The 12,401-nt window shown below is 49.1% G+C and overlaps 2 protein-coding genes and 1 long non-coding RNA gene across 6 annotated transcripts in view; 1 reads left to right on the top strand and 2 right to left on the bottom strand.

Moving 5' to 3' along the window:
* Positions 1-2,208, top strand: part of LOC112141824 — a 6,947-nt gene extending 4,739 nt beyond the window's left edge. The window contains exons 2-3 of the long non-coding RNA XR_002918466.2: positions 667-1,052; positions 1,166-2,208. This is a non-coding gene — a long non-coding RNA (uncharacterized LOC112141824). The remainder of the gene's footprint in view (positions 1-666; positions 1,053-1,165) is intronic.
* A 3,148-nt stretch (positions 2,209-5,356) lies between these two features.
* Positions 5,357-7,267, bottom strand: LOC112141844 (WAP, Kazal, immunoglobulin, Kunitz and NTR domain-containing protein 2-like). The gene has a single exon (XM_024265010.2). The coding sequence runs from the start codon at positions 7,163-7,165 to the stop codon at positions 5,732-5,734; it is 1,434 nt and encodes a 477-aa protein (XP_024120778.2). The 5' UTR covers positions 7,166-7,267; the 3' UTR covers positions 5,357-5,731.
* A 3,279-nt stretch (positions 7,268-10,546) lies between these two features.
* The window catches only part of abcc3 (ATP-binding cassette, sub-family C (CFTR/MRP), member 3), a 33,111-nt gene continuing 31,256 nt past the window's right edge, over positions 10,547-12,401 (bottom strand). For all 4 annotated transcript variants that reach the window (XR_002918464.2, XM_024264985.2, XM_024264986.2 and 1 more), the window contains one exon: positions 10,547-11,046. Coding sequence is in view for 3 of the 4 variants with exons in the window: in XM_024264985.2 (XP_024120753.1) it covers positions 10,935-11,046 (112 nt within the window). In the remaining variant the exon portion in view is untranslated. The remainder of the gene's footprint in view (positions 11,047-12,401) is intronic.

Genomic DNA, 12,401 nt, shown 5'->3' with positions numbered 1-12,401 from the left:
TATATGTATATATATGTATATATACATGTTTTATGATTCTCTGAGAGATGTATTATTTTTCATCTGACGTTAGCATGAACTTGGATATGTGAAAAAAATACTTAAAACAGTTCAGTAAAGCATAATATGGGTGAGATTGTAAACATTTGCATTTTTCCTCTCCGTTTCACACAATTTATTTTTGACAAATTTATGTTTTTTAGGATTAAGACTATTTGCACAAAGGGAGTTCCTCTGTTTTTTTCACGAATATAAAATAATTTAAAATCCTTAAAAAAAAAACAAAGAATTAACAGCTGGTTAATTTTTGACCAACAAATAAAAAGTTCATCATTTAGTGATTAAGGACAAGAAATTACAACTAATTCAGATTTATTTCACAGACAGCCTGAAATTCAGTTTTTGGTTCTACGTTCACTTTGTGGTACAAAAGAGAATTTAAGAATATATTAAAGAAAATGGAGAAAGCAATTTAAATTTTTGTATATTCCTTTCAGAGTTGAGAGGGGACTGCAAAGCAGAGGGAGGAAGTGAACTTATATAACCTTTATCTTCTTCATTCGTTACTGTTTTTATGTACTCATCATATTTCTGTTTTTCTATGATGATCCTGTGATATAAATGGAGTTAAAGTGAATGTTTTTGTGGACCTGATTACCTTTTCAGACTGACGGCGTCAGAGATCCTTGACCTGAAGTCCGACCAGCTGCCGTGAGATGACGGCGCGCTGCAGGAGCCCGTTCCCCTCACAGCTTCTGCCGTAAACCTCCCACATGATATGACCAGAACAGATGCGCGTCATGAATCACAGGTCCAGAACCGCCCGGCTCTCTGATGCGTTCTGCAGCCGCTCTGTCCCCCTCGCGGGCCGGACCACACGGCGGCGCCGGCCTCGCCTGAACCCAGCTCGTGAACGCATCGACCCCACCTGAGACCAAACGCAGCGGCGAGCCAAAACATATCAAAGCATAACTGGAGGCGGGCCCAGCTGAAATTAGAAAAGCATGGCGGCTCACACATGTTTCAGAGCACCAGCAGACTTCTAATTGATGGTAAATGTTGTAGCCCAGAGCGGCACATGAAAGCAGACGAGTGTTTTTAATAAACACGGGGGGTAATGGATAGCATTTGTTTTGGTTTGACATATTTGATCCACTTTCCTCAGCTGAACCGTCAGTTCTCCATAAAGGTTTGGATGAAACGTCTGTGGAGACGGCGTCCTCAGCCGCCATGATAACCTCAACGCTCCAAAGGTCATGTGACCATAACGGTCCTCACACGTTCACGTCCCGAAAGAGTCTGACCCGAAACATCAGAACAAGCCGTCAACAGTCCCTCCATCCCGACGCTTCCCATGATGCTTTGAGACTCTAACCACGGCGAGGTTTTTAATGTTCATTTGTATCTAAAGTGCTTCAGTTCTGCTTTAAATGAATGTGTCTCATCTTCATGTCGTCGCTCAGCAGAAAACCTGCAGTCAACGCGCTGAAACTCTTCTGGGGTAAACCTGCTCCCCTCCAGGTCGTGTCTCACCTGTTTCACCTTCAGATCAGCTGATCTTGTTGCTTCAATGACGTCCACTTGACTTCAGTCTGTTTCTGAGGCTGTTGAGGTTTAGTCTGCTGGGATTCAGTCTTTGGTTCTGCTGCTCTGTTTTTGTTCGTTTCTTTCTCCTCGATCGGTCTTTGTGTCGGTTTATCTGTTTGTATTTGAGTCAACAAATCTGAGGATGTTTGTTCTGGAATGAAGAAAAATGAACCAAATGTTTTCAGAGTTTAACCACTAATAAGAGCAGAAATCTGTTTACAGAGCGACTGATCTAAAAGCAGAAATAAAATGATTCCATTGAAATATGAAAAAAACCCTAAAGATGTAAAATACATTTTTAAAAGTTCATCTTCTGACTTTAAAGTTTTTATGTGAACAAAAACATCAAATCTTTTCATTTTTCCAGCTGCTTTACCAAAAGTCCTTAAGAATTCCTGTAAACACTTGGTGGTGTAATCTGGATCATTAGAAGTCAGTCATTTGTTGGTTTCATAGAGTTACTTTTCTACACAAATCTCTGTTCTGATAAAGTTCACACAAAAGAATTCACATTCTTTCTCAAAAAATACAACCTGGATCTTCTTTTATCTGTGGACACTTGTGTGAAGAAAAAGAATCACTAAATCTACAGATTTCTCTGCATGGAATCTCTCCGGTTTACTCGGCTTTAATCCTGTTTAATTGTCTTGTTTAACAAAAATAAATGTATATTTCAATTTCAAATTTCTCTGCTTTAAAATATTTTGGTTTATAAAAGTCTAATTTTGTAGGCGGAGTCTTTTGGTGTGTTCACACCGGGCACGTGACGCGCCTCCAGACGGCGTTCACTCGGGACTGTTGCTGCCCAATGCAGAGCATGAACTACAGTTGACTGAAGCGCTTTGGTCTTTCAGGGACCGTTCTCCAGTGGTTCAAATCTCATGGAGAGAAACTTTAGGGTGAGCACGGACACTTAATTCTCTGGGGTCCACGCAGTTAAATGTGGTGTGCCTCAAGGTTCCATCCTTGGCCCCTTGCTTTCAACATCTACATGGTTCCTCTGGGGAATGTGAGCCACAACATCACAGCTATGCTGATGACACCCAGCTGTACATATCCATGTCTCCTGATGACACAAAGACAAAAGAACTTTTTAACTGCATTTTAGATGTGAAAATATGGATGGAATATATTTTTTTGCAGCTCAACCAGGAGAAAACTGAAATTTTAGTTATTGGTCCTGAAGCCAAGAGAGAGAAACTTAAAGAACTTTCTTTGAGGCTTTCAGAAACAGAAACCTGGGTGTTATTTTTGACTCCAAGCTAACTTTTATCCCACACATTAAACAGGTGATCAAAACTGTTTTTTTGTCACAGAATCCGGTGAATTTCACTCCAGGCTTTTTCTTTCACGGCTCTATTTTGATAAATGGAAGAATTGGATTCGTAGAATTCCAGAAATATTAATCTCTCCTTCATGACCAGTTTTCAAACCGACCTGTTCAGGGTGTCCCACCTTTACCCAACAGTAGCTGGGATAGGCTCCAGCAACCCAGTCCCTGTGACACAGTCACACCTGAGGGACAAATCGGTTCACCTGATCGACTTTGGACTATGGGAGGAAACCGGAGTGTCCGGAGAACGTAACTCCACGCTCTAAGGTCCAGCTGGGATTTGAACCGGGACCAGAGCCCCCGCACAGCCCCCAAAATGCCCTTAGGATCTGACACTGCATGTTTTTGTCACGTTTTCCTCTCAAGCGCGGCGTGATGGGGCAGACTTCTCACCTGAAGTCTTCGGCGTGCATTCTGGGTCTGCAGACTCAGCGTTTTGGCTCCAGAGCTTCTGCAGCTCTGAGCTTCCTGCCGCCTCTTCTGTGATGGAACGCCGTACACCAGCCGACGCCCCGCCCCCTCCGGCCCTCCGGATCGAAGAAACAGAGCCTCCTCTGGGAAGCGGAACACCCTGGTTGAAGCCCACCAAGGCCGGTTCCTGGGAACCCTGAGACGCCTGCTGGCACGCCATGAAACACTTGAGAGCTTTACAGCTATGGCTCCTTACCCAATTAGGCTGCAGCACGAAGGCAGAGCGAAGCAGATTTACAACGCCACCAGGGCTGGAGATGGATGGACCTGTTTTGAAGTTTTCAAGGATGGAGGGGGGGCTGGGAATACGCTATTCCCAGGTCTCTTTTATCACGTCCTGTCAGACCTGCAGGTAAACGGAGCAGACTCCACACGGGGACGCAGATCCGTCCCGGACTCATCATCAAAGCACGACACAGGAGAAAAACGCTGCCAGTTTCAGTTTATTCTCAGAAAATGTACAAAATAGTTTGACTTCATAACAGACTAAGGTAATAAATACATCAGGAAGAAGCTGAAGAAAGTTCATCGTTGGATAGAAAATATTTTACAACCTCATTAATCTGTTAAAGACCCACTCTCATGAAAATGGTTTTTATGACGTTTTCAGACATTTATTAAGAAAATTAGGATAAAAATACATCTGAGGATGTATTTGTTCAAATCACTGAATCAGGAGCAGACAGAAAAAGCAGTTTTGATAAAAAAAATCATGTTTGTGGCGTGGAAGATACTCTGGGCGGGGCCAGAAGCTGCTGCTCCGCCCCATTCTGATGCTCAGTCCCCTGCTTCTCTTTTGACGTATTTCAACTTTCAAATGCGTGTTGACCAACTTCAGGCTAGACACGTGTGGGAGGAGCTACCGTCTAAAGTTTTCAGCCTCGCCGCTACATGGAAGCATTGACTGTATATCTCGTTTATGATGCATGGAAGACCTGGACTATGTTTATTTTAAAGACATCAGTAATACTCGTCTCCATGTCTATGTTCATGAGATCGTTCAGCTTCACCATTTGTATTTTATAAAGATTGATCGATCTACAGGAGCTGCTTTCAGCGGTACTTCTGTCTGTGACCCAGTTTGATGACTAGCTTGTGGAGTAAAATTTCCTCCAAAAGTTTTCCACGAACGGATATCAAACTCCACGGATGCAGGTAAGGAAGGTTCCACGGGCGCAGGACAGTCTCCAGGCCCGCTCCTCTACTCCTGTCCGCTCGTGAAACATCTCCGCGCTCATGGGAGTATTCTTACGCTCCTTAAACAAGCTCCGCCCCCTGGTGGAGGACCATGCGCTCGTGCAGCTTCTCCTACGCACCCATGTACAACTCAACATTGAAGGAAAAAGAACCTGAAATAATCGCGTATCATTCGTTTTTAAAATTAAAACTACAAATGAAGAAGGGAAAAAGGGACTGCTTTGTTTATTTATCTCTAAACTACTGTAGAAAATGAATCATTTTTGATCCACTAGGGGGCGGGGTTTTAGCGGCGTAAGAATACTCCCACTAGGGTGGAGAGGAGGCTCCGCCCACTAGGGCTGAGGCGAGGCTCCGCCCCCGAGGGTGGAGAGGAGAAGAGCCGTGACGACTGTTTCTTGCATCTGTGGCGTTGAATTCACGCTCGTATGAGACTTTTGGAGGGAAAAAACCATCATCCTTGCTGTCCCGCATCAGACTGAGAGGAATTTGTTGTTTTTGTCTCGATGAAAATGACAAAAATGTCAAAGTTTCTCCTCCATGTTGGTTTTAGCTCCGCCCTCTGAACTGTCTGTATGTTTTGGACTAAAAACAATGAATTTCTCTCAAAAGTAATAAAGTATCATTGAATTAAAGGCGTCCCTGATTGGTCGATTCAAGTCTTCTTTGACTTTCATTCCTGACATTCTGTGACTCTAAACACGCCCAGGACCTCTGATCACATCGACAACATTAAAACGGGACGCCCCACCCCCCCCCGACACGCGATGCGTTTTTGCAGGCTAGTAGATCCATGAACGTCTTGGTTTTCCTTGTCAGCTGGTGGGAGAGTGTAAACAGATGGGTGATGGGAAGAGGGGATGGGGTTGCTCCAACAGTCCCCCCACAACTCTAAGGCGAATTTCTACCGAACTGCTGCTCTGCAGAAACTATGTCCTAGAAAACGACAGCTTTGGGATTTTACTAAGTAAAATTGTTTTGGGAACGCTTTGGGAACGGATCAAAGATAATCGGGGTGGACTTCAGGAACCGAACGGCTACAGGAGCTCAGTCAGTCTGGATTCTGTACACATTTATACAGGACGGTCCTGAAGGTCCACTGTCCCCAGAACCGGCAGGACGGGATTCAGACTGTCGGTTCCTCTACGGGGGGCTGCTGGTGATCGCCCTGAGGACCTCGCAGGCGTTCTTGGACGCGGCGTCCTGCAGCCTCCGGAGGCGGCGAGGGCTGGCGGCGCCCATGAAGCTGTCGGGCTGTAGCACCGCCATGCCGTCGCTGACGTGGCCCATGATGAGGAGGAGGCCCTCGCTCGCGGCGCCCGTGATGTTTGGGCAGGAGCAGATCCAGTCCACGTTCAGGAAGGTGACCTCCAGAGGCCCCGCCCCGAAGAAGCGCAGCCCCATCTTCTCGTCCTTGAAGATCTTGTCGATGGTCACGAGGGCGTGGCCCGCGTCCTTGTCCTGGCTGACGTCCGTCAGGCGGCCGGTGATGACGAAGTCACTACGGCAGAAGCTGGGCAGCATCTTGGCGCGCGGCCGGCAGGCGGCGCAGCGGGGGCCCCTCGGGACGGGGCAGCTGTCCTCGCAGGCCTGTTTGGACTGGAAGTTGTTGTCGTTCCCGCCGCAGCCGCCGTAGATGAAGGTGTGACAGCCGCGCAGGGCGCTGCTGTACGCCCACCGCGGCTCGTAGGCTTTGCAGGGCCCCCGCTGGCTGGGGAGTCCGCAGGGCCCCGCCAGCTCGGGGCCACAGCACCGCATGCAGTCCTGGAAGGACTCGAACCCCCTGGGGGGCTCCTGGCCGCCGCAGACCGGGAAGCTCCGGCAGGCATTGGCGTTGGGCTCGTAGAACCAGCCGACCCGCTCCAGGACCCCCCCACAGTCCTCCTGCCCGCCAGGGGGCCTCGGGCACTCCTCGGGGGGGCAGAGGCTCTGGTTTGTGGGTGAAGGTGGGCTGGGGGCCTCAGCGGGCAGCACGGTCAGGAGGTGGAGCGTCTGGACCGACCCGGACGGGTTCTGAGCCGTGCACATGAACGCGCCCGAGTCGGTGGGCTGCGCGTTGTAGATGACCAGCTGACCCGCGTTGGTGACCACCATGTTTCCAACCACGTGGTTCCGCCTCAAGGCCACGCCCCGCGGCCCGTCGGGCACCCGCCTCTCCCAGATGATGTCGGGCTGGGGCCGGCCCGTGACCGCGCACAGGAAGCTGGCGGTGTCCCCCGCCCGCACCACCTGCTGGGCGGGGCTGCTGACCACCAGGGGGGGCTGCAGCTCGGTGGGGGGCGGCGGGGGCGTGGTGGTGGGGCCCGCCGTGGTCACGTGGGGCAGCGGGTGACCCGCCTTAGGCCAGCTGAGATGGAAGCGGCACGAGACCACCGTGAGCGCGACCCCCTTGGAGCACGCCTCCGCGTCCATGTAGCAGCGGTTGTAATACGTCATCCCGTCCGAGGCGCACGTGAAGCTGGGCTCGCGCCCGCAGCGCTCGCGGCACTTGCAGTGGGGCTGGCCGTCCCAGACGTCACACTCGGATCCCTGCTGCGTGCACGCGAAGCCCGCGCAGCTCGCCTCTTTGGGGGTCATGGACGCGCCGCCGCCCGCAGAGCGCGCGACCACGCAGCTGCGGCCCCCGCACACGTTCTGACAGCACTTCTCCGAGGACTCGCACTCCTGCGGGGGGGGGACACCTTCATCAGAGTCTTCATCACATCATCATCATCATCATCATCAGCTGCTGTGCACACGCGCACTATCTACTCACCTGGTCGGACTGACACTCCCGCGTGCACGTGCTCATGGCGTCCACCCACAGGTTGGGGTTCACCTCATTAGGGCAGATGCCCGCGTGCGTGTGGGTCACGGGCGGCAAACCTGCGGCGCGCAGCTCTGTGCACGCGCTTGCGAGGAAGCAGAGCCACAGCAGCATCTCCAGCTCAGTGAGCGCGCGCGCCTGAACGATCCAGGGGGGGAAGGAGTCACGCGCCGGGTCCGCGGGCCAGCGGGCGCGTGTCAGCGGGTCAGTCAGTGACGCTCGCGCGGATCAGAGCGCGGCCGGCGCACGGATGAAAGCTGCTGCTCACGCGCCGGGAGAAGCTTTAAGATGAGCGTGGGAGGGGGGAGAGGGGGCACCTGCCTGTTAAAAAGGCGCGCGGGGTCCCCGTTTAACTCTTTAGGCTCCGCGCGCGCGGCGTGCCAAGACGCGCGAGACTTCAGAGTCATTCTGTTTCCTGAAACTTTTAGAATATTTTAGAAAAGTTTATTTTTCTGTAAACAAACAGATGATGTGAGAAAAACAAATTCTGGTTCTGTTTGGACCGGAACCCCGCAGGCGCAGAATCTGCGTCTGCGCTGCGGTTGCGCAACATCTGCCCCCATCAGCTGACCTGCGTGTTTCTTTGTTCACGCGTGTGGATTCATGCACGTGCGCACTTGATGCGCATGCGTGCAGAAACAAGACGAGAGTTTCGACATCCCGACCCAAACAGTCCGGAGCTCAGACCCGACTGCAGAGGTGAGCTGAGGACAGGCTCGGGGGCGGGGCTCCGCGGCGCAGGCGCGCAGCGTCTAATGAATGAAGTAGTAATTGTGTAAAAGCTTCTTTGAAGAATTCCCTCCAGTTCAGCCGAGGACAGGCAGCTATTAAAGAGCGGACACACGCTGCGCGCGCGCGGGTCTCGGTTCTGGGGGGATCATTATGTCTGCCGTTTGGGGAACATCTGGGCTTCGTCTGAGCTTCAGGAGCTTCTAACCAGCAGAACCAGTAAACATGAAAGCAGCGCAGAGGTTATCCGAGGATCTCCAGAACATTTCACGTTCACGCGCTGAACTTCTGAGGAAAAAACGTGTTTGTGTCAAATAAACCCCAAAAATCTCAAACTCATCAAGAACAGAAGAGAACCGACCAGAGCCGGAGGTCACTCTGACCTTCCTGCAGCTCCAGGACTCCAGAGATCCACAGAGGAGGACCAGGAGGACCAGGAGGACCTGGAGTGACTCGTTCAGGTCAGAGTTCATGATCCATCAGAAAGAGACTTTTGGACAAACATGGATCCATGGAGCGACTGAGGAACGTTGGATCCACAAAACATCTGGACTGATGTTCCGATGAGACACCAGAAGAACTTCCTGGACACTTTCAGTCAGACATGGAGGTGGGAGTGTCATGGTTGAGGCTCCTCTCCAGCTTTGACCGATCCATGATCCACCCACTGATCTCTAGGAGATCCTGCTCAAGATTTAAGATCACTTTTTAACCAGATTAAAGTCCCGGGTTGTTTGTAAAGATGTGGGTCAGAGGAAACTGACATCCCTCAGGTGTGGTCTCCATGGTAACCACATCCTCCTCAGGATCTGTGACGTCTGAGGAGATGTGTGGTGGTTTGACCACCAGAGGGCGCAACTCTGTTGTTTAATGTCCGTTTTATGAGTAGATGAAGAAGTTCATCTTGAAACCTTTTGTCAATAAAGATAGGATGGACAAGGACAGATCGACACGGTCGTTCATAGTCCACACGCGTAAACCAGAACTTTGTCCTTCACTGAAGAGGTTAAGGAACCAAAACCAGGAGGACCTGAACAGAAGATGAACCTCTACACTGAGGTCACGCTGATGTTTTAGGAGATTCAGGATTTGACATATAGATGTACAAATGTAAATATATTTATCTTTCAAAGATCTACAGACATGACTTTGGTTGGTATGGACCATCACCTTCATGAGGAACTTCACTGCAACTCCAGCAGAGCCAGATCCAGATGTTGGTGGAAAAATCCAGTCTCAGTTGGTGTCTTTCTGTTTAATTGATTCCTGTTTCAGTTTTTTCTCTGGTGTTCTTGTTTCTGGTCGACCAAAGTCCAGCCTTGGCAGCTGCAGAACTTCAGAGATCCAGAACGTCACAGGTTCAGAACATCACAGGTCCAGAACATCTTGTATCCAGAGCTTCTCAAGGCCAGAGTGTCTCAGGTCCAGAACATCACAGGTCCAGAGCGTCTCAGGTCCAGAGAGTCTCAGGTCCAGAGCGTCTCATATTCAGAGAGTTTCAGGTCCAGAACATCAAACGGGTCCAGAGCGTCTCAGGTCCAGAACATCTTGTATCCAGAGCTTCTCAGGTCCAGAGCGTCTCAGGTCCAGAGTGTCTCAGGTCCAGAACATCACAGGTCCAGAGCGTCTCAGGTCCAGAGCGTCTCAGGTCCAGAGCGAACAATGTCTTGTCCACTGGATTTTGGAATTGTAGATCCAGACAGCATTATAAAATGGTGAAGTCACAAAGTGAGTAGTGAAGGAATTCAGACTCAGCGTTTTACTGAATGTTTGAACTGTTTCATTCACTCTTATAAAACTAAAACATTTGTGGAAGTTCTGAAATGAAACCAGGAGCTCCATCACTGTTCAGGTTCTCCTCGTCTCGTTTGCTGAACAAACTTCTGGGACGTGCAGACAAAGAAGAGTCAAACGGTTGTAGTTTAACAGATCCACGACAAAGACGAGATCTTTTCATCAGTCATGACGTCATACATGAAGACGGAAGGACCTCAGGTGATTTCTGGGCTGCAGCAGACGTGGAGTTTCAGGAGGAACTCCTCAGTGCAGATGCTCAATAAAATCTGGGATAGACACTCCGGATGTGTCGTTGCTGGAGTACGTCTACTGAGAGAACGTATGGAGGAACACTGATGATCTAGAGAGAAACTTGAAAATAAGATTCTGTTTACAGAAAATAATCAGTCTGATTCAGTTATTCTAGTGAATGAAAATCAATAAGACACACCTGTCCACCTGGATCTCAGGTCCTCTTGTTCTGCTCACAGACATCCTCCTGGTTTTTACTGGTTTTCTCTAAATCTCATGAAGAACATCTGCTGTTTTCCTGAAGGTCATGAAGCCTCAATCCTTCAGGAGGGAAGCATGAGCTCCCTCTGGTGGCGGCTCACAGACATACAGGTGATCTCAGGTGAAGACACAGATGTTTTTGTTCCCATTTTTTAATAAAGATATTCAGCATTTTGTGGTACAGTCATTCAAGTTTCATAGAAGAATCACGTGGCTAACAGCAAAGGTCCCTAAAGAAGCATAAATAACAGTACAAAAACATGTGGCGGTGTTCCTCCCGGAGCGGCTCAGTGTTCGTCTGCTGGTAGAAATGGTTCCTCCTCTCAGCTGATGATGCGTTCACTGGCGTTTTCTCCCACAGCTGAAGGCACTGAAGGCAGCGCGGCGCCGGCGAGCGGCGCTTGCGGTTATGGCTTCTGGTTCCTGTTCAGGCGCCGCAGATGCTGGTGAGACGAGGCGACGGCGGCCTGGAGGCGCCGGGCGATCCCCGCGACCGAGCAGGAGAAAGGTCACGCGGCGCCCTCACTGAGCCAGGCCGGCGTCTTTGGCCATGCCGTAGAAGATCCCTCTCTTGGAGATGAGGTTGGTGGGCGTGTCGAACTCTGCGATCTTTCCCTTGTCCAACACCAGAACTCTGCAGAGCAGAAGAGCCGCATTAGCTCAAACGTCGACGCTCGCCACCACATCTTTGATTCCCTCAATCAGCTCCTGTCAATGGAAGTTCTGAGCACAACCAGCAGAGGGCGACAGAGAGCAAACCGAGCTGCAGCTCCAATGTTGATGCTCTTTAGACCAGAGGACCGCAAACCACGGCCCACGGGCCAGATCCGGCCCTGCTCCACATTTAGCCCGGCCCCCAAAACTGTTTTGGCTAAATTAGGCTTTTTCAGTTTTTTAAGGCTAATTTGGAGATTAGCTAATATTTCAGCTACATGCTAGCTGTTTTGGATAATTTAGAATTTTTAGACATTTTTCTAGTTTTTAGGCTAATTTGGCATCTAGCTAATATTTCAGCTGTTTTGACTAATTTAGAATTCTTCGAGTTTTTTTCCGGCTATTTTGGCACTTCACTAATATTTCAGCTAGCTATCAGCTTCAGCGCTATCAGCTTTCTGCTTCAGTGTTTTTAGGTATCAATTTGAGAATCTTCAGCTATTAATCTATCGAAGGTAATGCTATTTATCTCGTTTTTAAAATGTTTTAGTATTATTTTTTTCTGTGAAGACCACAGTAATTAATAATCTTACATTTGGCTGTTTGGCTTTCTGGAAAACCACAAATCTTTACGTTTAGGTTGTTAGATTTTTTCTGCTAGCCTACAAACCGACCCCGGCTGTAACCCATTAATGCAATACCATACTGACATAAAGTTAGTAAAGTTACTCTACACTTTACTGATGTAAAGTTATACAGTATTTCCCTAGTAAAAACGTCAGTGTTGGACATCGACATAAAGCCTGTTTTCTTCTCTTCATAACTCGTTGGAATTACGTTGAATTGTGTAAACGGTTCAAGAGTTCCAGTAGTTTAAGGAGTACGAGTTATTTTACTGTTAACATCGACATCTGTGATATTAAAGGGTTAAAAGAAGAGGAAAGTAATCGTAAAAACAGAAGATGCTCAGGACCGATGATGGTCTAGACCTGAGACACTCTAGACCTGAGACACTCTGGACCTGAGACACTCTGGACCTGAGACACTCTGGACCTGAGACACTCTGGATCTATGGAGGTCTGGACCGATGATGGTCTAGACCTGAGACACTCTAGACCTGAGACACTCTAGACCTGAGACACTCTGGACCTGAGACACTCTGGACCTGAGACACTCTAGACCTGAGACACTCTGGACCTGAGACACTCTGGACCTGAGACACTCTAGACCTGAGACACTCTAGACCTGGGTGTAGCCCGGGTGGAAACCTTCACTAAAATAAACACAACATAAAATATAAATATCAATAAATAATAACTCCTCGGTTTAATACAC

The sequence above is a fragment of the Oryzias melastigma genome, linkage group LG19 (assembly GCF_002922805.2).
Source record: "Oryzias melastigma strain HK-1 linkage group LG19, ASM292280v2, whole genome shotgun sequence".
In the NCBI taxonomy this organism is placed as follows: domain Eukaryota; kingdom Metazoa; phylum Chordata; class Actinopteri; order Beloniformes; family Adrianichthyidae; genus Oryzias; species Oryzias melastigma.
Note: the sequence above shows the minus strand (reverse complement) of the source record. Positions and strands in the feature narration are given on the sequence as shown.